Source organism: Thunnus maccoyii, chromosome 7 (assembly GCF_910596095.1).
Source record: "Thunnus maccoyii chromosome 7, fThuMac1.1, whole genome shotgun sequence".
Lineage (NCBI taxonomy): Eukaryota > Metazoa > Chordata > Actinopteri > Scombriformes > Scombridae > Thunnus > Thunnus maccoyii.
Window position 1 is genome coordinate 16,767,699 of NC_056539.1, and position 23,271 is coordinate 16,790,969.

At 42.0% G+C, this 23,271-nt stretch overlaps 1 protein-coding gene and 1 long non-coding RNA gene across 3 annotated transcripts in view; one reads left to right on the plus strand and one right to left on the minus strand.

The window, feature by feature from the left end:
• fbn2b (fibrillin 2b) overlaps nucleotides 1–23,271 on the plus strand; it is a 73,994-nt gene that overhangs the window by 5,123 nt on the left and 45,600 nt on the right. Inside the window, exons 3-6 of one of the 2 annotated variants that reach the window (XM_042416825.1) lie at nucleotides 6,617–6,699; nucleotides 6,863–6,964; nucleotides 15,372–15,467; nucleotides 16,191–16,286. In XM_042416825.1, coding sequence (XP_042272759.1) covers nucleotides 6,617–6,699; nucleotides 6,863–6,964; nucleotides 15,372–15,467; nucleotides 16,191–16,286 — 377 coding nt within the window. Of the gene's footprint in view, nucleotides 1–6,616; nucleotides 6,700–6,862; nucleotides 6,965–9,500; nucleotides 9,590–15,371; nucleotides 15,468–16,190; nucleotides 16,287–23,271 lie in introns of those variants that run through there. The other variant, XM_042416826.1, reaches the window with a different exon arrangement.
• Nucleotides 6,513–22,050, minus strand: LOC121900464. The gene is made up of 3 exons (XR_006096980.1): nucleotides 21,889–22,050; nucleotides 6,805–6,944; nucleotides 6,513–6,671 (listed from the first exon to the last, which is right to left on the minus strand). It is a non-coding gene; the product is annotated as an uncharacterized LOC121900464 (long non-coding RNA).

Sequence of the window (23,271 nt, forward strand, 5' to 3'; positions counted from 1 at the left end):
GAATGAAATGCTCATGCAATGATAGTTTTGTGTAGTGAAATAAATAGGTGATGAGATTACACAGTATCTTTGAAACTCAGGGTATGTTAAAGCTAAAAAGCTCTGTTTGCACGCTGGGCTTCAGGCCAGCATCGGTACCGCAAACCAGAGTTATTTGATGAAAGGTTTGACATCTTTTTGAATTTTTTTTTTTATTGGATATCTAGGTGTTGCCTGGTAACTGTCATTTGCATTATTCCCAAACCTTGAAAACGCTTCTTATGTGCTGCGGCAAGCTCTCCAAAGCAAATAAGCCTGATGTGTGGAATATATTTTCAGTTACTGTTTGAGTGTTATTGGCTGAAAACAATCACAGTTAATCTGAAATCGGGTAAAATTAGTCATCTCCATATGTGCATGTTTCATTAAACCAGTTCTGGAAGGAAGTCACATTTTTAATGAGTAAAGTTCTGGCTGTTGATAAGCCTTTGTGTAGTGTCGGCCTAAATTGTCTTTCACAAGAGCTGTTGAAATTTACTACAACCCAATATAATACATGCAAACCCTGTCCTGTGTCTAAATGCTTTCATCTAAGAGTTGTACCAGTCACAGTGGGCTGTCAGTAACTCTGTATGGGGTTCACAAATTCTCTGTGTGGGAGATGGAGGGAGGTTAGTTTAATGATGGTCATTACGCTGGCCTTGGGCTGGGGTGCAGTGTTTATTTGCTGGCTAGAGCTCCATATCCCCTGGTCTGTCTCTGGTATCGCTGGGTCTGATGCTGACTGATTGATTTATTGGCTCCCATTGCACACTGCATCCTGGCATCAGTCCTCTCAAGGGCGGTATCTGATCAGACCTAAGGCTGGCTGGCTGGCTGGCTGGCTGGCTGGCTGGCTGGCTGGCTGGCTGGCTTGCTTGCCTGCGTTACTTGATGGGTGATTGACCGTCTGGCTGGGAAAGGGAGAGAGGGAATGTGTGAGACAGAGACAGAAAGTTTTTGCTTCTTGCTTTCAAATGCTCTAACAACTAAAAGAATCGAATATTTATAGTTTAATAAAATCTCTAGTATGTTAGACTTGAAGAATCCAGCCAGGTTCTTTTTTTTTGCCGCCACGCACTTTATTAACTTAGTCCAGCTTGGCCCAGCTTTACCCAGCCCTGCTGAGGAGAGACGCCTTGGATACTGGTTAACTTGGCAGACAGTCAGCCCCAAAGCAGAGAATTAGGATAATGTCAATACCACTCCAATAGCCTTGATGGGGTCCTCTATATGCAGTCCCATGAGGGTCTGCCTTGGCATATTCCTATTTGAATGATAATAAAAGAATTTCCTTGTCTTGGATGTCACAGGGCAAACCTTTTTACCTCAGAGCTACAGTATCCGAGTGTTTTAAGGACAGGAAAAAAGACCCACAAAAGTTTCAGAAGAATTTATATTTGAGATGAGTGAACGATTGCCAGTTTCCTTTTCTGTTTTATGCGCAGTAGGTTCCATTTTAGGTTTTTATTTGTCTGCATTTCATGCTTATGTGCACGCTAAGACTGTGCAATAAAGAGGATTATTTGGGACAGCTGATAGGCATGTGGTCTCTAAATAAAGCGGTGTTTAATGTCAAACAGTATGAAAAGATTTAGCCATCAGTTTACTCCCCACATTTGACATCGCTGCACATATTCACAAACACACTATTATACCCTCACACTTAAAGACATGGCACTGGCTCATTGCAGAGCTGTATTTGATTTACAATTATAACTGTGAAATGACTCATAGTTTAATCACAAACATTAACTTTGCCACAAATAATCCGAATTAACAAGTATCTTGGATGATGAAATTTATTTTTATGAAAACAGAACAATAATTAAATCTCTGGGGTTTGTGTGGTAGACCACAGTTTAAGTCGTTGTGCTATATAACTTAATCTTCTCTCGTCTGTCAGCCAGAGAGGTCATCACAACACACACACACACACATCACCACCACAGCATTTAGTGATTTACTTACTTAGATTTTGTAAGTGCCCTTTTTTTGTTACAACCCCTCACTCTTTTTATTCTCTCTTTTAATTATCGTCATAAGTTTCATCCGCTGTTCCAACTTCTTTTCATCTTCACTTTCTTCTTATACATTTTGTCCTAATTTTGTTTGTTTGTCTTTGCTTCCTTAATTCTTTCAATAATGACCGTTTTGATAATGACTTTCCGATATACCGATTGCTTGTTTACTTCTACTTAAGCTCAAATTAAATGCAGAACTTTAAACAATTTTTCCATAGTGGTTCTGTTACTAGTTTAGAGTACCTCTTCCACCAACGTCTCCCTTATCACCATCTGGTTTTGGATCATTTTCTATACACTACATTCCTCTATCATCCCCACTCTTAGATCTGATAGGAGAGCAACAGGCCCAGGTGTTGCTAGAGGCAGCAATATGTAAGAGTTTTAGCCCCGAGGGGGGTCAGATACCAGACAAGAGACCTTTGACCTATGACCATCACACTGACACACACATACATGGACACAGACACCTGACCTGGAGCCCTGGCAACTGTGAACTTTTGGTCTTTGTCTTTATGGAAACAAACTGTCTATAGTCATTTTCCATGCCTGTCCAGCGCTGCCCTTCCTTGTAGGTCAGTGGAGGCCGGCTGCTCTGGACTGCCTTAACCTCTGACCCTGTGGATTCCTGCATGTAGAGTAGACCCTCAGGCTACAGCCTCATAACATGTTGATTTGGCACTTTCTAATTTTGTAACTCTCTTTGCTAAAAACCTAGATGAACCACAAAAAACTCAATGCTTTTCAAAAGTAGAAGAAAATTCATCCTAAAGGTTTAATACTGTATGTAGTTTTATATATATGTTTACTTGGCCCTCTCCATGTCCAAAAATCCCAATCAGACTGCTTCTTCCTTCGACTTTGAACTCTGGCCACTGTATCATTTTTTCTTCTATTCTTCATATTTCCCCTTGGATGAGGTGGCAGCCATTTTCCTTTTATTACAATTAATGGCAGTTAATGAGCAATCCACGGGCCGGGAGGCAACTTCAAAGGCTGAGACATGGCCACAGAAGAGTTAATCTCCTTTAGATTGAGCCCTGAGAACAGTAGGACATTTCAATATTGAGGAAAACCCCCGGGGCTTAAACTCCATTTTTTTATGCCTGTCTTTCATTCTGTTTTACTTCAGTTCGCCCTCTAAAGCCTCTTCTCTGTGAGAGACCAGGCACTGACCTGGAGGAAAGACAGAGAGAGAGAGAGAGAGAGAGAGAGAGAGAGAGAGAGAGAGAGGGGAGAGAGGAGAGAGAGAGAGAGAGAGAGAGAGAGGAAGAACAACAAACTAGAACACCTCAGGGTCAGGCCCATATAATCCTTCATATATTAACATCCCCCAGGTCTGTAACAGTGAAAAATCTTAAATGCTTTGTGGAGAAATAGATCAGGGAAGTCGGATTCACTGCTCATTAAGTGATGGAATGCTGATGTCTCGCTCTTTGCATTACTGAAGTTTTTTCGAGTCCTTGTTCGGTTTGTGTGTTTGCCCCAGATATTCAACCCCCACCAAGGGTCTTATGCTGCTCTCTCCTTCGTTTCCATATCTGTTTTCCGCTCCCACTCCTCCTCCTGCTTCCTCTACTTCTCAACATAAACTTGTTTTGCTTTCCCTCCCACTGATCCCCTGTTCCTTTCCCACCGTCCTGTCTTCCCTCCTCCTAACCGCCATTCCTCTCACTTTCTTCACACTTTCTCTCTAATACCAACCCTTTGTTTGTGCAAATGTCCAAAAGAATCTGCCTTTCTCTCCTTCCTTATTTTTATCTTCCCTCTTTGTCTCACCACTAATTTTACCTACATAAATATCTCTCGTCTGCCTGTCCACCTGTTTGTCTGTCTCTCTGTTCCCTGTGCCATCTGGTAATGTGGTTGGAGGTGTGCTCTGCTCTCCGTCCATCAGAGATTCAAACCCCAGCTGTCATCTCCCTGGTGACAGCCAGGGGATACTTACGGATACTGTCTGGTGAGGAAGAGAGGGAGGTCATCTGTTTCACACAGGAGGAACATGAGAAGTTCATCAGAGCTAACACTTATTTTTTAATTTTAGATGTGGACTTTTAATTTACTGGTTTAATCAACTGAAAGCTTTACATTTCTGTTGCAGTTTGTTGGCTAACAAAACTGCTTTTACAAAACAGCTTTGAGTGTCATATTGAGTTTTACTGCTATAGCGATCATGTGTGTCTTTTGATTTCACTACAGCACTAAAATGATTAGTAGATTAATCAGCCAATCAACAGAAAATTATTTAACAACAGTTTTGGTGATTGGTTAATCATTTAAATTGTTCATCAAACCAAAAATGTAGAACAGTCGCTGGTTCTCAAACCTATTGTTGGGCTGCTTTTCTCAATTTACATCAACGTAAATGGATTACCTTCAGGCGCTGGACTGTTGGTTGGACAAAATAAGCAGTTTAAATCACTGACTGACTGACTCACTGAGTGATGAAGTTACACCATTGGTCAGTCGGCTCAGTGTTTGAATTTCCCCATTGGCTGTTGCTCTTTCAAAATGAATCGGTGTGAACAGTTTCTCTTGCGTCCTCAGTGGGTGTTTACAGTGGAGCCCTGAGTGCAGCTCACTTTCACTGGAGAATGAGCGCAGCCGCAATATAAGTTTTAAAAACACATATTTACTGACCGAAGCGTCTCTCTCCTCTAAACGGAGGCTCCCAACACTGGCAGGAGCGCCAACCCCTGGATACAAAGAGATGTGACAGATCCATTTTTACCAGCCTGCATGGCGGCTCGCAGCTAGTTAGTATGGCTAGCATCATTAGTATAGCTTTGCCGTGCTGTGTGTAGCCTATAGACTGTATAAAATAAGGTGTAGCTGCGGTGTTTCCAGTTTAACAGCACCATGCTGGGCAGGTGACAGGTATGTTTACAGTGTTTGTGTGCTCTGAAAGACATCACAAAGTCACACAGCTAACAGACTGTAAGCCTAGCATGCTAATTCTACGTAAACATATGGATGAGACCATATGTTTACAAACATCCGCAGATAGAAACGGATGAAAGAGCAGGGGGAGTTCACAGATAATAAGAATAGTTATAATTAAAATGAAAATAAGTTCTCTTTCAAATCAAACATCCAAAGATATGAGTGGAAAGTACTGTTTTTGCAACTGCATTTATACCCTTTTTTTTGACTCAAATGTTGCTCAACCATATCACGTGATGTGCTACTTCAGTACACTTTTAACAACAAATATTACTGGGACCACTACAGAAAATTGCAGATGAACATTTAATATCCAGGAATTCACATTATAGACACTACCACTGACTTGTAACAAATTGGCCACAATTTTGCACATTCACCATACACGATCCAGCCATATACTAGGTTTTGACCGAGTCCTGTTAAATCTGTCTCTTGCATGTCCCACAACTTTATGGAAGTGCAATAGTATTTACCTTGAGTATACTATTAAAGGCTTTATGAGTTGTTGTCTAATTTTACTAGTCCTTGGTTAGCATCTCAAAACACTGGGTAATCTAGCGTTACTTTAAACAGTCATAAATTATGTCCTGGGGACAGAAATTGTCTAAAGTGATGTGATCCCTGTCGCAAATGACTTTACCATGAGCATCTGGATCAGGCTTTATCCCAATATACCAAGCTGCGGTCCCTCAATTCTTAGTCATGCCAACAGCAAATGCAAACAACTAACCACCAACACAGATGACCACAGATATACCCGTCATTATACGCTTTGAAAGGTCACTAAGGATATCATTAGTACAACCACACAGTTGGAGTCCCTTCAGCTTGTTTAACAGCTTTATGCAGCGATTTCAGTCAAGTGCACACACTGACTCATGCACACTTCCTTATAGAACATGGATTTTGGGTCTTAAGATTGATGCATGTTTGGAATTTTAGTCTGTTTTTAAATAAACTGAGTTATAAGTGGGTGTGTAATTATTCATGAATGATAAAATCTGAAGTGTTCTTCCCATTAGCTTGTAAGGCAGCTGCAGACCCCTGTCCCACTGCATGTTTATGCGTGTGTTTGTGCGTGTGTGAGCAGAGCCAGTCATCTCTAGATGTGGTTTAGCCATTTCCTCAGAGGAAAGCTTTGTGGCTAACCTGCCAGGCCAATCAAGCACTCCACAAGCTGTGATGACTCTTACATCTGTCAGACAGGGTCAAAGTTCGCTGTAGGCTCACCACTAGTAAGATTTAGAGCTGACTGAGGGGTGGGCAGTGACGGGGAGCAGCGTTGGATATTTGCCAGAGAACAGGGCAGCCAGGCATGGAATCTGGGAGAAAGGAGGACTTTATACATCCTGTTTAAACTCAGCCTTAGATGAAAACAAAATGCTACTCCTCATGTTGTAGGCTCCTCGCATTTCCTTCCCCCACCTCCCCTCTCTGAGAATACCTTCATCCATCACTCGAGAAGGCTTTGTATCAAAGTTTGTTTTGTTTATAGGCCATGGAGGTCTTGGGCAGCTCAGAAAATAACTCATAACTCTGTGTATTTGTTTTAGGGATTTTACTTAAAATATGTTTGGGAGGTCTGGGTGAGTAGTGAGTTTGTTTATTCTTCTCTTTGTCTTCGTCAGGCCCAATGTGTGTGGCTCTCGCTTCCATTCATATTGCTGTCCAGGCTGGAAGACTCTGCCAGGAGGGAACCAGTGTATTGTTCGTAAGTTCCTCCATCCTTAAATCCTCTTTAATACAATATAATAAAGCCCATAATAATTCTGTTGATGTCATTATCGTTGGCTGAAGGCATGAAAAATGAACAAACCAATTGAATTCCCTCTCCTCTTCTCTCCTCTCCTCTCCACTCCTCTCCCTCTCTTCAGCAATTTGCAGGAATTCATGTGGCGATGGCTTCTGCTCCAGACCCAACATGTGTACCTGTTCAAACGGTCAGCTTTCTCCCAGCTGTGGAGCAGGAGCAGGAGGTCAGTAACAGTCACACTCATCACACACACATACAGTAAACCACCAACCCTGCAAGTGCCGAAACAATTAGTCGATTAGTCAATCAATGGAAAAACAATCAGCAACTATTTTTTCTTGAAGCAAAAATACCAAACATTCCCCAGTTCTGGCTTTTAAAATTGTACGGATTTGCTGCTTTTCTATGTCTTCTGTGATAGTACATTGGATGTTTTCAGGTTCTTGCCAAAAAACATTTGATGATGTAACCTTAGGCTTTACTCAAGTTATGATTGGCATTTTCCACTATTTTCTAACATTTTATGGACCTAATGTTGAAAATAATTGCAGATTAATTGATAATGAAAACTATCCATAGCTGCTGCCCCAAACAAATAATGTATTTATCTGTTCTCTGAAGCTACAGCTAGTTATCTTAGCTTAGCACAAAGAATGGAAACAAGGGGAAACAGCTAGCCTTACTCTATCCAATGGTAACTAAAAACACCTCTAAATGGAGATGGGACAAGGTGATCTCATGGGATGGTATATAAATAGCATGCCACTTTTAAGGACATTTCGCATTTCATGTCTAAGCATTTTAAGCCTTTTCGTGTGTCATTTAAAAGTTCAATGTGTAAGAATTGGCCACCTGATCCTAACAAATAGGGGTCAGCATATCACTTAGCATATCATTGGTTAGGGTATGGGAAAGACAGGGCCGCTGCTAGCCACTTGGGTGGCCTAAGCATAGCAGTAGTGCAATCTTCTTCTATTTTCATTATCAGTGTTACCAGTAAGAAAACCAGGACTATACAGAGACCAGAACTTTACAATTACAGTATATATTGCACTATAAAACTACCAATAGAACTGGCAAAAAAAAACCCCACTCACAAATATGTGGAAGTGCAATCTTCTTCAATGAAATAAACTGAAGAATTATATTTATTACATATGTTATATTTATTATATTATATTATATTTTCATCATCAATGTTACCATTATTGTTAAAATAAATAAATACAGATATTAGTCACACGTAATTTTGTGATTTTAAGTGATTTTGGGGACACTGTACAAGAATGAAGTTTTGACTATTTAAATTTCCCCAAATTATGCAAAAACACATTTTTCCAAACTAAGTATTGTATTATAACCAAAAGGGACCATTGATGTATGAAGTGATTTTGGGGACACTACACTGTATAAGACTGAAGTTATTGAATATTTCAAATTCAAAGTTCAAATCTGTTAATATATTTCCAACTTTACTGAGGTGCTGTTTGGTGCCCGCTCCAGCACTTGGTGCCCTGTGCACAGTGTGTGATATGTGTTTATGTAGCGGTGACATTGGGCATGATCAAGATATGGGTTAAAATGATCAGTAAAATGCGGTAAAAATGTCCTGACATGACTGTAAAAATGTCTGGTTAAACCTGCAGTGCAGAACTTTTACATATAAATTAACATCCGTTACATGTAAGCCCTTGCCAAATGAATTCACACAATGCTTTGATTGATTAAGCCTATCACTGCCAGATAAATCTCTCTGTATTTCACAGTATACCGGAATGTTTTAATCTGGTGTCGGGTTTGACATTCCCGCGCTAGCAGGATGAATGCATACTGCACATGTTCTATGGGCAGAACATGCACACTAAAGACTTCTGCTGGCTGAGTGGCTAACTTCCAGTTGGCTCTTTGCAACTTGAATGGGGATAAAACAATTTAATAGTGCGGCTCCAAATGTTTCCAAATGTTATCAGACCAAATGGATCAAATTCTGATGAAATGAGTCATTTCACAGGAGTTGTGTGACGCTCAAAACAATTTATCCACCGTTTTACAGCCACAATAGTAGCGGCAAGCATCAACAGTGTTTTTGTAATTACTCTCACTGCCAGAAGGGGGAGACAAAAGTCCCGCACTCTAGCTTTAAAATGTCCTGACATGACAGTAAAAATGTCCGGTTAGTGGTCTTGAACAGTGCTCTCCTGCTGCTTTTGCAACTTTTTGCCAACTATCTAGCCCAACCCGCCTCCTCCTAATAAGGCAAAATCACCTTCTTCTTCCTCTGTTGTTAAAAAGCGGTTGGCAAACAGCTTTTATGTGCATTACCACCATCCTCTGGATTGGAGTTTGGATCAGAATGATTTCTATACTATTACATTAAACTCTCCTATTAAGTCCTGTGTTTTCTAAAAATCTGAAAATAGCCCTGTACACTCCTTTGCAACATTTAAAAATCAGCCTATAATAGAAAGTCACATTATATTGACATCATCTGAAATGCATCACTTCCCTGTCACTCAAATGTAACTATAGGTTGTTTTTGGCAACTGAATTTATGACCTAAATGGCGTGAAATTACACACGAAAAACAAAAAATACGTAGTCATAACACACAAAATGACTTAGAAATTGGCTTGTTATTCATAGGCCACTTGGTGATACCAGACGGGGTGGGAGCAATGATTTCCTGGAGTCTCTCCTAGTTGCCTGGCAACTGCTTCCAGCCAAGAAATAGTCTGGCACATAACCCCCCGTAAAATGGTGAACTGTCTTTTTACACTGTGGGTTTGGTTTTATACGGACAAGACAAACAAGAAGTAACATGTTGATTTAGTGAGCTTTAGAAGTGCAGGTAGGTGGGTTTTGTTACTTTTGGACAGAGCCAGTCTAGCTGTTTCCCACTGTTTCCAGTCTTTGTGCTAAGCTAAGCTAAGTGGCTGTTTGCTGAAGCGTTATATTTCACACAGAGACATGAGTGGCATCAATCTTCTCATCTAAGTCTCAGCTAAAAAGCGCATAAGCATATTTTCTAAATTGTCAAAATGTTCATTTAGAAGCCAACTCCCTAAAACCTGAGCTATAGTGTCCATCAGTCTTGTACAATCTATTCAGATAATACTAAATTCCAACACACACTGTGCTACTTTTTCTGTGTATACAACTGAGGCAGCAGCATAGTTGTATAGCTTTCATTTAGCTTTAGATTGAAGCTTTTTGCTGATAAGCATTAAAGATTTGGCCTACTGGTCACCTTATCCAATTGCTTAATGTACATATACTAACTGTACATGGATTGGCAAAATAGTCCAGTAGATTGTTATTGTAATGGTATGTCTAGAAATAGTATATTCCTATTATTCTTCCGAATGGCCTTGAGCATTTCTTCACTCTACTGTGTGATTCTATTTAATGGCTCAAACCACTGACAAAATGGTATTGCCTGTTACACTGAGCAGTTTCAATTCCTACTCATGCAATTGCCAAACTATTTCCCAAATTTAATGGGCCCACCCTTCTCATATGGGAGCCAGAATCGTACTGTAGCCAGTGTAATAGTAGTGTGTGGCGTTCCAGGCCTGCGCTAAAGCCTGCAGGTCACAGGGTTTGTCAGGATTAAAGCAGAGAGTCTGGCTGCCCCAGCTCAGTCTGCTGGGCTTAGTTACAGACCACTTAGGATGTGTGTGTGTATGTGGAATGGAGTGAGGTGTTTTACCTCACATGCAGAGTGTGTGAAATTATTCATTAGTGATATAAGTGCACTGTGTACAAGGTTTAAATATGAAGTTAATATGTGCAGGACATGCCGAAAAGTATTGTTTTAAGCACCACTTTGGGAACATGCAAAGTATGTGTCAATGTGTGTATTAAGTAGCATGCAATGTGTTCAGCTTCACTGCTTTAGTAGGTCAAAGTCAGCTTGTCAGTCACGCCTGGCCCCTGCCAGACCCTTTACACATGCTCACATTCCATTAAGCCCGCTAACACACACATTTTCACATGCACAACTGCACGCACAGACAGACACACAGACATCCATAGAAACTCATTCAGACAGACATACAGAAATGCCTACATGCGCGCACACACACACACACAGTAAGCATCTGTTGGCTGCGACCCAGAGGTGTAAAACAGGATCTGTTCCAGTCATAAGTAAGGACGACCCTTAGAGGAAGGGCATGGGTGCAGAAAAACAGCCTCTGCCCTGTATGGGAGGATACACACAGATCTCCTGCAGAGTCAGTCCTTTGGCAAAAGCTATGAAGTCATGTTCCTTTGGGGGACGAAATGCGCAGAATGTGAAGTGATAAATTAGAGCGAATGGTTAGCAGAGCTGGACTAAACTGATCGTCACACTCTATGATTCTCAGCTTTCCTCTGTAGGGATTTATGGTGGCTTTTCTACAAGTTTACAGGCAGTGGAGAGGCAGGAGAGGAAGCTACTGAGATGTGATTGGTTTAACCAGAGACAACTTTATTGTTCTATGATTAGTAGATAGGAAAGATGTTTTAATGGTCTGTTAGAGCCGTGTGTTTCACTGCGAAAAACCTTCCCCTGGCCTCTTAGGCAGCTTTAATGAAAGTCAGAGGTCAAACAGCTTTATGACCTGAGATAAACTTACCCTCCATCAGTTTACTGAATGCTGTGGAGTGACCCCTAAGTAATCATACAGGCCACTGTGTTTGTTAAAGCTTAGCAACCTCCTCTATCAATTATTGATCTCAAACATGAAGGTATAATCCCTCCAACCTATCATGTAACCCATGTAACCCATTTGATATTTAGTTATAAAGTTTTGTTTTGTTTTGAATTCCCACAGAGCCATACTCATTGGGTTAGTTGTATTTAACAAATTAGAAAAGTTGAAAACTGTTTTCACAACATTATCTGTCTCATAGGTTTTAGGCACATACACCTAATTGTAGATCTTGTCTTTCCAAAAGTCCCACATTTTGCCATTGGAGAGAGTCCACCATTTAACAGGATAATTCAGTGCAGTTGGAAACAAATTGCAGCTCCATGGAGATCTGTTTGGAAACGCCAATTTCCTCTGCCTTAATTATACAGCCTGATTCTAGCACCCTGGTTCGCTGGTTTATAGATAGCATCTTTATGTCTCGCATCTTGCCTGTGGAATGCAGAGGTTTAAATAAATCAGCAACACATTTGCGACTTTCTACATATTATCACATGTCTGCGATTATTGTTGTATCCGGACAGATGGTCGTCTATGATTTTTTTTAATGATTCCTCCTGGAATCTTCACTGGTTGCCAGTTAACAATATAAGCAGGATTGCCTGGTGGGCATTTGAGAAATGTACACATTTCCAGGAATAGGAAAGTAAAAATCTTTGCAAAAGCCAAGGTGGCTTTGTAACTGCATGAGTCACTTTTACTGATAACCTAGAGATACATGTCAGTTCCCAGGCAACAAGGGTTCACGCTGTAAGTCACCCTTGTAATAAACTCACTAACAGTGTAGGGCAGAGCAGCTGTGCTGAGGATCACATAGGGTCATCTTTATAACCTTGTCTTCCCATAACCATAATTATGAAATCATTACCACTGACATTCTCGCCCTAATGCTGAGAAACAGCTGTCTTTAGACTGAAAGGCCTCCATTGGCTATTGTAAAGGGGCATTAGTGAGCCCTGGGAAAGGAGAGAAGGTCCTTTTTAATTAGAAGCCATGCTGTTAACACAAAGTTCATCTTTGCAGACTGCAAAGTAATGCCCTGTCTTGTTAGGCATGAGGTTTATAGGCAAATAAATTGGTCTAATTTACCCAGAAAATTAATAATAAGTGTGAATTTCAGAGTTAACTCCATTGAAAACACAGGACTGTGAGTTTCCCAGAATGGAAAGAAATCTTCTGACTTTCAACTTGACTTGACAACATCTCAAGCAGCCTTGTATATCACTGCATCAGCCATCCATGCTGAAACTGAGGCTGACTTGTCACTGGTCCTTGTGGTGTGTGTAAATCAGGACAAAACACAACTATAAAACTCCTCAGTTTTCCATCAGACACACATGTGCTTGCACACACACTCACACATTCAGCACACAAACCGGGACTTCCTGTGTTTCGCAGCCTCTCGTAAAAAACACCCAGATGTGAGCAGCTCACCAACGACACTACCAGAATATAGAGGTGCATTGTGGTGCCGCAAAGCTACACCCAGCCTCATTGCTCAAGAGACTCTGAGTGAGACTATGAGTCAAGAGACTCACTCACACATCCCCCAACCCTGTTGCTCTGCACCATACAGTCTTTGCTCTGCACGTGCAGCTTTCCAGGCACGGGTCATTGGGGCAAACCATCTCTCTCCACCTGTGTAGAATGAAGTGCCACGAGGAGGGGGGAGCGAGAGGCGAAGTTAGCCAGTGAGATCATCTCCTTCTGTCTCCAAATGTGCTTGTTTGCTTCCCTTTCCTCCTCCTCCTCCTCCTCCCTCTCCTCCTCCTCTTCCTATCTAGTTCCTGTGACAAAGAAAACACATGACACTAACTGACTCTATGACCGGTACCCGCAATGTTTCTCCATCTCGTTAGTGCCTGTCCCATCTTCCTCTGTTGCTGAGGGCAGAGAGTTCAGAAGCACTTACTGCTGTATCTTCTGTCCCACCAGCCCTAGCCAAAGTCTTTCCCCATGCTTCCTTGACCTATTTAGAAACATTTTTTGTGGGGTGGGGGGAACTGAAAAATGGAGGAGTTTACCGAAGTTGCCCTCAGTTTTGGGGGAGTCTGAGTTGCGGCACGCTGGAACGATTTCCTCCACGGTTTGTTCCACGGCAAGGAAAACTGTAATCATTCACTGCAATCATTATTCATGTTTTCAAGCTGAGGTTGAAACCTGAGAGGAAGACCTGACCCATCTCTTGTGAGACTGAATGAGAGGAAAGGAGAGAAAAAGAGACAGCGCACTAATACACTAACCTAGAAACCCAGCCTACTCCAGAGTCCCAAACTATTTGCTTAATTTATCACCATATGTTGCCATGAGACACAATCCAGACAAAAAGTAGATTCTGCCAGATCTGTACATACAGTCTGCCAAGTGTTGTGCACGAGAAAGTTAACTGGAATTCCTTCTAGACTTTAGAGGCATTAAATACATGGAGCGAATGAAAGTTTTGTTGATGAATTACACCGTAGTCTTAATTACGCATGGTCCCCATCCAAGAGCCGTCCTATCTGACTCATGTAACTGAAGTCTATGCTGCATGAGCTGCCGGTAAGGCAGGCGTGGGTGATTACAATGAAAAGCTACCTAAGAGTATATTCACTCATCATGACTAACACAAGTCATATTTACCGTGTTTGGGTACAGTCAGAAATAAGTGGGTGGATTAAAGTGGCTGAAATGCCTCCTGTTGGCAAGTGTGCAAACTCAGAAAGTCTCATTTGACAAAGTCAGCTACAGGGAAGCTCAGTCATTTCCCCTCTGCTGCTCCGTGCTGCATGCCAGCAATGTTGAAGAGTGAAAGAGACATAAACAGACAGATGGAGAGAGAGAGAGAGATAAAGAGAGAGAGGAAATTAATGTTGACCTTGCGATTAAGATATAGAAAGAAGAGCATGAGAGGCGCAGAGGGAATAGGGAAAAGTGGAGGAAGGAAGAAAAATGAAAGCGCAGGGAGACTAAAGGACAATAAAATATCCTCTTGAGCCTGGATGAAAGTAAAAAGAGGATGCAAGGAAACAGTAAGAGAATACAGTCTGCTGACATCCAGCGCTGTAGGTGTCTTCTCTTCTCTTGTGTTGGGTAAAAGGCTGCCTCAGCTGTGAGTTGCCTGCCTGCCAGGAACACCAATTAGTTTACCTCATGAAAGCTGCTGATACGTTTGAGACTGTCAGATTGGAGCTCTTACACTCTGGCATAGCAGTCTGCCAGCCAGGAGGGTCCTGCTTCATATCATAATAACCATACTACCACAACACTGATGGTCTGTTTACTATTCAACGTTGCTCCCTTTCTCTCTCTTACATCGGCCCCTCTGTGCATCCTGTTATGTTTGAATTTTTTTTTTTTTTTTTTGCAGTTGGACCAAAATTTTCTTTCCCCCTCTCTCTTAGCCCCCTCACCCAGTTTCCCTCTCCTCTCAGCAAATTCCTGACTGACTGACTGTAGCATACAGCTGGCTCGACTTATTGCCTACCCCCAGTCCGCTTGATTAGTTTGGTTTCTTGGCCTGAGGGTCTTTGATCCTTGTCTGTTGATCTAAAGCTGCGAAAGAAACACCAGTGCTGTGCAAACCCAACTGAAGTGGAAAGAGCCTCTTAATGTGTTAAAGTGACCATACTTATTTAACACTCAGTTTGGAAACAACTCTGTATGTGCTTTTAAATTGGGTAATAGCATAATGAAGCAACCAGTCAATTGATTAATAGTCTGTCTCATTTCTTATAGAAGGTTTGGTTGATAATATCATAAAAGCTGTTGTAAATAGTAAAACCTTTTCAATGAAAGAGTAATGATGTTAACTTTCATCGTTTTATTTGTTTTGCAGTAATGTACGAGCTTGTGTTATTTGATAAAAACATGGGATGTGAAGGCCTGTTGTTCATTTTCAAAGTGCCACCTAACCATCACCCTTATTTCTGCCTCTTTTGTTCCTCTCCCCTACAGTTCAGTCCTGTAACGTCAGGTGTATGAATGGAGGCTCCTGCGCAGAGGACTCTTGCTCCTGCCCGAAGGGCTACACAGGCAACCACTGTGGACAGCGTGAGTGCAAGCCGCTGCAGAGTCAGCACACCTGGGTGTGAATGTGTGTGTGGCGGTGATTACACAGTGTTGGTCCTTATAACTATAGTATATACTGTAGTTATGAGGACCAAAGATTCAGGAAAATAGAAAGGTGATGGAAATTCTGCATATTGTCCTCATTTTAATGGAATTCCTGCACCATTCTGTCACTGTTTCTTTATATTTGGACTTCATAAATATGCAGCAACAATATAAATTGTTGGGTTGATGACTTTAAACACTATGGGTCACCATTGGTTCAGCTTGCATGTACAATAAAAAACACAATACACTGGAACATTGCCACATCCATCAAATCTGTCACATGTCATACATTTTTCCATTCCTAGCCCAAATACTGGGAAGGCTGACTATATTTTTAAAAAAGTGGTACTATAGATGTTTAAAGTTTGGATTAGGGTTAATTTGGGGGTTAGAGAAAATATTAAAGTGAGGCATGAAGTGAAGAGAGTTGATGCTATTGTCTAAAGGATTAATGTCAGCGAAAATCCTCACATATGTTTGCAATACAAAAATACCAAATGTGTGTATGCGTTTGTGATTCAAGTGACTGAAAGGCAAAGTCATTTGAAGCTTAATGAAAGATGTCTGTTTGAGAGAGAGAGAAAGAAAGAATGCAAAGTGTGAGTGGGTGTGAAGAGTGTAATTCTGTGTGATTCACTTTCCTTTTGTCTCCTGTAGCTGTGTGTGAGAATGGCTGCCAGAACGGTGGGCGCTGCATTGGGCCCAACAGATGTGCCTGCGTCTATGGTTTCACTGGCCCGCAGTGTGAGAGAGGTGAGATCTCATTCTCATTCTTATGTTGATACAGTATGTTTTGATGTCTTTTTTTCAGCTCAGTTTGTATTGATATGACATAGTCTTGCTTGGTATTTTAGTGGGGAAACTAGAGGGTGCGGAAACAATGCACGGGGAAATTGCAGTATTTTTAATTTAATCGTTTTGGTTTGTTTTGATCATTGATCCAAAAGAGCATGAAATATAAAGGGTCAGGTGATCAGCAGTATTGTAAACTCAGCTATTTTGCCATACCTTTGTAGGAGAGAAATCAAAGGCAAACAATATAGCTATTAAACTGTCCAGTGTAAGCATCCCTTTGATTTTGCAGATTAGATCAGTTTAAACTGATTATATCATTAACTTGATTTAACTTGAGCTATCATACTTAAGGCAGTTGAGGATGCACACAGTTTTATGTACTGTGCATTGAGGGATTATAACATTTTCAGTAAACTCACTTTTGGTTTCAACTCCAAATGTGTGATTTAGATGTTACTTGCTTAATTTGGCTCAAATGTGGTTTTACAACCTGTGTGACCATCTGCCTGTGTTCTTTGTCCTGTTGGATTCTCAGCATATAACTAGGTATTTAAAATGTTATGTTATGACCCGGCTCTTAGGCCAAAACAAATACGGGACACACCATGATAATATTTAAATAAAAGATATTTTATTGAATCCAAATTAAACCAAATCTAACCAAATTAAAGAACTAAAAGTAAAGCATAGGGTGTGGATATCAGTAACATCAGTGGTTTATGGTATGCATGAGTGTAAGATGTGTGTGTGTGCGTGTGTTGCAGGGTGCAAAACAAAGGCATAAGAATAACTGAAAATAGCATATTCAACCAAACAAACGGATGCCTGAAGGGGAAGGGGAAAGGGAGACAAAGAGCGAGAAATGCTCTGCAGCCAGGCTTAAATAACCTGGAACACCCTGGGGTCCCCAGGTGCTCTAAGTTACCCTAATGATCCACCTGCAGGGCAAACAAATAGACAGGTGAACCACAAAGCAATGCAAAATGACTCAGGACTCATCACACTGCTCCCCACAAAAATAATTTCACAATATACACAATAAACTCAACAGTGAGCAACAGCTACCCATACCTGGAACTAGATCCTGGAAGCAAATTAAGAGAGAGAGAGAACGCAGAACAGAAACAGGCATTGATAGAAACCCCAAAGTTGGCCTAGAAAATTAACAAATTAACACAAGGGACAAAGCATCTGCCACAATATTATCTGTGCCCTTAATATGTCTGATATCCAACCAATATACCTGGAGCAACAGAGACCAGAGCACCAGCCTCTGGCCACTGGCCTATCCCCTAGGCCAATGTAAACTTCAAAATACTGTAAGGCCCAAATCAGAGCCAGAGCCTCCTTCTCAATCACTGAATAGTTACGCTTGTAGGAACTGAATTTCCTTGAAAAGTAGCAAACAGGTCTATCAATGCCATCTTCACCTTCCTGCAACAAAACTGCGCCAGCAGCCACGTTACTGGCATCCAGCTGGAGCTTGAAAGGATCATTCAGACGTGGTGCAGCCAGAACAGGGGCCAAACACAACAAGGTTTTGACATTCTCAAATGCACTCTGACACTTGGGGGACCACACAAATTTCGCTGTACTTTTATTCAGGTCAGTTAATGGTGAAACCATTGTGGAAAAGTTCCTGCAAAAACCACGATAATAAGCATACCAGATCTTTCTTAGCAGTGGGGGGAGCATACTCCTCCACTGCTTGCACCTTTTTACACACAGGACGCACCTGACCCTGCCCGACCACTCTGCCAAGATACGTCACTGTCGCCTTGAAAAACTGACACTTGGCCAGATTGACAGTGAGATGTGCCTTGGCCAAGCGATCAAACAGAGCTCTAATCCGCTGAACATGTGCATCCCACAAATCGCTGTAAATCATCACATTGTCTAAATAGACCACGCACCCCTCCAACCCCGAGACAGTCATGTTCATCAGACGCTGGAATGTTGCTGGCACATTCCTAAGCCTGAAACTCATGACTGTATACTCATACAGCCCAGACGGAGTAATGAAAACCGAGATTTCACATGCACGCGCAGAGAGTGTGACCTGCCAATACCCTTTCAACAAATCACATTTACTCACAAATTTTGCAGGACCCACTTGATCTATGCAGTCTTCCATGTGCGGCAGCGGAAAAGAATCAGGCTAAGTGATGTTATTTGCTTTGTAGCAGTAATTGCAAAAACGTGGAGTTTTGTCTGATTTTTCCACAAGCAGAGTGGGAGATGCCCAACTACAGGAGGAAGGCACAGCAATGTTATTTATCAAAATAAACTTCACCTCAGCACCTACCACCTTATGTTTTTCAGATGATACTCTGTAAAAAACACTGCTGAATTGGTTTAGTTTCCCCAACATCAATATCATGTTCCAGTTAATGAGTGCAAGACAGTGTATCCCCAAACAAAGAGGGAGATTCGTTAATCAGGTCAACCAATTCACTACGCCTGGACACGGGCAAATGCCCCAACCACGCATCCAAATTATGCATTGATTCAGAATTTTTTAACCAGCCACACACAATAGGATCATCCAAGCTTCGGGCGTCCTCTCCACCATGCACTGTGTCCAGGGCACCTGACTTGGCTCCCACCAAAAGAGCAGGACTAATCTCCTCCTCAGAACCCCCTATGCACAATTCAGTAGCCTCAGACACAGTACGGAAGTAATACGGCTTCAACAAACTTACATGACATAGCTGAGTAGCTTTCCTGTAGTCAGGAGTTGCAATGACAATTTTGTTCAGACAATTTTATTCACAATAAATTTTGCCTGAAACAGAGAACTCACAATAGGGAGAAGAGCCAAAACCTGATCTCCAGGGCTAAACACATGATGCTCCGCGGTCATGAAGTTCTTTCATTTTTGATTGTGACTTGCCAATTTCTTATGTGCTAACTCACCAGCTCTGTAAAGGCGCTGCATGATTCCATTCACATAATCCAAAAGATTTACAGGCAGGTCAGCCTCTTTCCAATCTGCCTGTAAAACTGCAAGTGGGCCGTGGACAGTGTGCCCCAACATGAGGTTGTTTGGGCTGAACCCCAGGCCAGCAGACTTAATGTTCTGGTTCAGCTTCCCTGTGAGTTGACAGGTATGGCACGCTCTGATGTAAGCAGCTACATTACGCTTTAACTGAGGCCAAAAAAAGTACTGTAAAATGCAGTTTTACATTTTATACACACCAAGATGTCCCGCTTGGTCTTGAGACACCTTCAAAACCACGTCACTGAATTTACTTGGCACGACAACCTGAAAAATTGCGTCACCAAGAAAGTCACCATCACAGGGCACCCACTTTCTCTGCAATAGGTCTCCCTGGACAAAGTAACCATAAGCAGCGTCTCTTATTTTTTCAACCAGCCAAGCCTCATCCCTCAAAGCAGACAGAGATAGATCAGTCTTCTGACTCTTGAACCATTCCTCCCTCGAAACAGATGAAGATCAGATAGCGAAACCACATGGTGTAGAGGCACCATAACTTTTCTGCACCCTGAAACAGGCAGGTCAGGAGCAGACACTTTATGGCTCTGTACACGCGTCATGGCACAAATTGGAAAACCCCTGGCAATCCCCAGACCACTCTCATCCGGCTCCCCAGATGCTAGCGGCTTGGAAATAACCACAGGAGATGGCGGCACATGGGCCCACACAGCCCCGCCAGCCAGGCCATTGCCCAAAATCATAACCACATCATCAAACAGCATCATGGTGCACACCCCGGCAGGAACAATGCCCTGTACCAGCTCACAATCCAGCAAAATATAATGGTTTGGCACAGGCATTAAGCCCAGCTCCATACCCTTCATCAGTACAAAATTCCCTGTTTCTGTAACAGGTGAAAAAGGCAGCATGAGTGTCTAGCACCTGTGTCATGCAATACTTTAATCGTAACATGTTTGCCACTATCAACCAATGGCACTACAGCATCAGCAATGAACGGCCCAAAACCCTAACCATCACTTAGGTCCACATATACTGGTTTTGTTTCTGAAACTGTGTGATGGCGAATGATGCCTAACTTATGACTTGAACAGTGGACACTGATCCTTCCAATGACCCTCCCCATGACAGTAATTACACACTCTGGCAACCTCAGGTCTGCAGGCCTACACGAGGGACCAGGCTTCAAAAATTTTGCACCACCGAAGGAATTACCATAGCTGTCATCCCCACCTTTCCAACCCCCCCAGAGCACGTATCTGAAAAACTACCCCTATGCATCAAAATCAGCCAATTCAGCTGCTTTAAGCGCAGTGGAGGGCTTCTGCTCATTCACATAAGTGGCAATGTGTTGAGGGATAGCATTTTTAAACTGTTATGGCACAATCAGCTCACAAAGTCTGTCAAAAGTATCAGCTTTGGCAGTTGCACACCAACAGTGATAATGGGACGCCAAATCACAGACAAACTCCACATTTGTTTGCTTTTCGCCCTTTACTCAATCCCTGAATTTCTGGTGATACGCTTCAGGGACCAACTCGTATGCTTTTAATACAGCTGACTTCACCTTACTTATCATAATCCAAATCATCTTCAGCGCATACAGCTGAATACGCTTCCTGAGCCAATTTTTCGCATCTGCAACATGTTCAAAAAGAGTGGAAAAAGTATCAGGGTCTTACCCATTAAATTTCGGCACCAAACACAAATTAGCCACAACATCAACACCACCCGGTGCTGAGCCAACAGAAGCAGAATCCTCCATACTAGACCCCCCTGGAGAAAGCTTGCATTCGATTAACTGCAACTTGGACTGCTCTAGCTCCAATTTCATTTTCTCTGTGTTTTGCCCAATTTTCTCCAACTCAAGTTGCTTCTCAAACTCAAATTATTTCTTCCTTTCGTTCTCCTTATTCTCCATGTCCACTTTTAACCATAACTTCTCTTGCTCAAACTAGAGAGCTAACAATTCTTTCTGCTGCTCAAAAGTCAAACCAGCTGTAGGTACAACTGCTGACAGACACTGGCATTGGCACTGGCTCTGCCACGACTAGCACAGATCACTTTTCTTTAACATACCTCATTCAAGATGACAAAACCTCATCTCTAATCACATCCTTACGTTTTTTCTCTACAACAATAATGCCATAATGGTCAGTATTATACTAACTGCTCCTTTTCACAGCCATTTACAAATGCCACTGTAGGTGCATGAAAAAACCCTGACATGGAAGTCATAATTACAAATTACTGATACAGAGAGTAACGTGTTCACTGCCAGACAACAACAGAGAATTTTCCCCTAACTACCTAACCAAAAACTTAATAAAAACTCACCCCTAGTCTTCGTGTGGCTTGCGACAGGAATTATGAACTGATAACCAGTGGACTGGTAAAGCGACCTGCAAGCAGACAACCCCACAAAATCATGTGGATGTGCCCCTAAGACAGCTGTCTGAAAACAATTGACACCAACCACATCACCACCACACTACAAAAAAACAAACAAACAAACAAACAAAAAACAAAGGAACGCAGTCCAAAGAGGAAATGCCACTACAGCCTAATGGGTACTACTCTGTATACAGAGTTATCAGGACTTACCTTCTGAACAGCACACAACAATCTGACACCAGGTTAGAAAGCAATGCTTCCAGAGAAAAAAAAACACATGTTGAATATTCCAAAAACCAGAAACCAGAGCTTAACCAGAACCACTCTGGCAAACAAAGTACACAGCCAAAACCAGCCCACAGCTGGACCAAATCACCTAATCAGCTGCACAATCACACCATGCACCCAACTGCTACTCAAGGTACAACCTAACTTTCTAACAAAGCAACCTAAATGGACGAGCCCCCAAATTTATTTTGACCCAGCTCTTAGGCCACAACAAGAAGGAGACACACCATGATAACGATTAAACAAAAGATATTTTATTAAATCCAAATCAAGGAAAATCAAAACCAAATAAAAGAACTAAAGCTAAAGCATGGGGTGTGGATATCAGTAACATCAGTGGTTTATGGTGTGCATGAGTGTAAGATGTGTGTGTTGTAAGGTGCAAAACAAAGGCATAAGAATAATTGAAAATAGCATACTAAACCAAACAAACGGGTGCCTGAAGGGGAAAGGGAGAGAGAGCTGCAGCAGCCACGTGGCAGAGTTGCAGACAGAGAGAGAGATGCTCTGCAGCCAGGCTTAAATAACCTGGAAACACCCCGGGGCCCCCAGGTGTTCAAGGTTACTCTAATGATCCACCTGCAGGGTAAACAAAGAGACAGGTGAACCACATAGCAATGCAAGATGACTCAGGGGTCATCACAGTTATCATAACTAATAATAATAATAGCCACTACCACTGTTTAAAAATAGCTCAGATTTTTTAAGCCTTCTTTGAATGGAATCTAATTGTACTGTGAATAAAATAGCCTTTATAAAGCTTTGGAGTCAAACCAGCCAGGATCTTATTGGCCAGGAGATGGACACCAAGCACTGAGATGGGAGGGGTGGCAGACCATGGTGGGACCCTGCCCTTTTTTATCAATACACTCCCTGCCCACACATACACAAGTGTTGGGGAAAATATCAAACCAGGAAGGCTTTGATGTTTCCATGTGGTCATGAGCGGTGTTCCTATCAGCTCAGACTTGCTTTGTTAATTCGTTACTTCAGTGCTTGGTGAGCATTCAGGCTCCTCTAATGTGGATGACTTCATACAGTTAGCTCAGGCAGACAGTGGGTGTTGGTCTCCTGAGCCTTGAACAGAAGTCTCTGGTATGTGTGTGGTGGGAAATGATGGCAGGGTGTTGGGAGTAGGTGGTGTAGTCCACTGGCAGAAAAAATGTCTGAATTGATGGCTGCACTTAATTTCTGCTCACCTTAGTTCACCTTTCAGAGTAGGACAGTAATCTTAAACATGTAGTTTCTCTACATTACCTTTCCTTGACCCTCACCTTCCACCTCTTTTCCTCCCCTCCTGCTGTG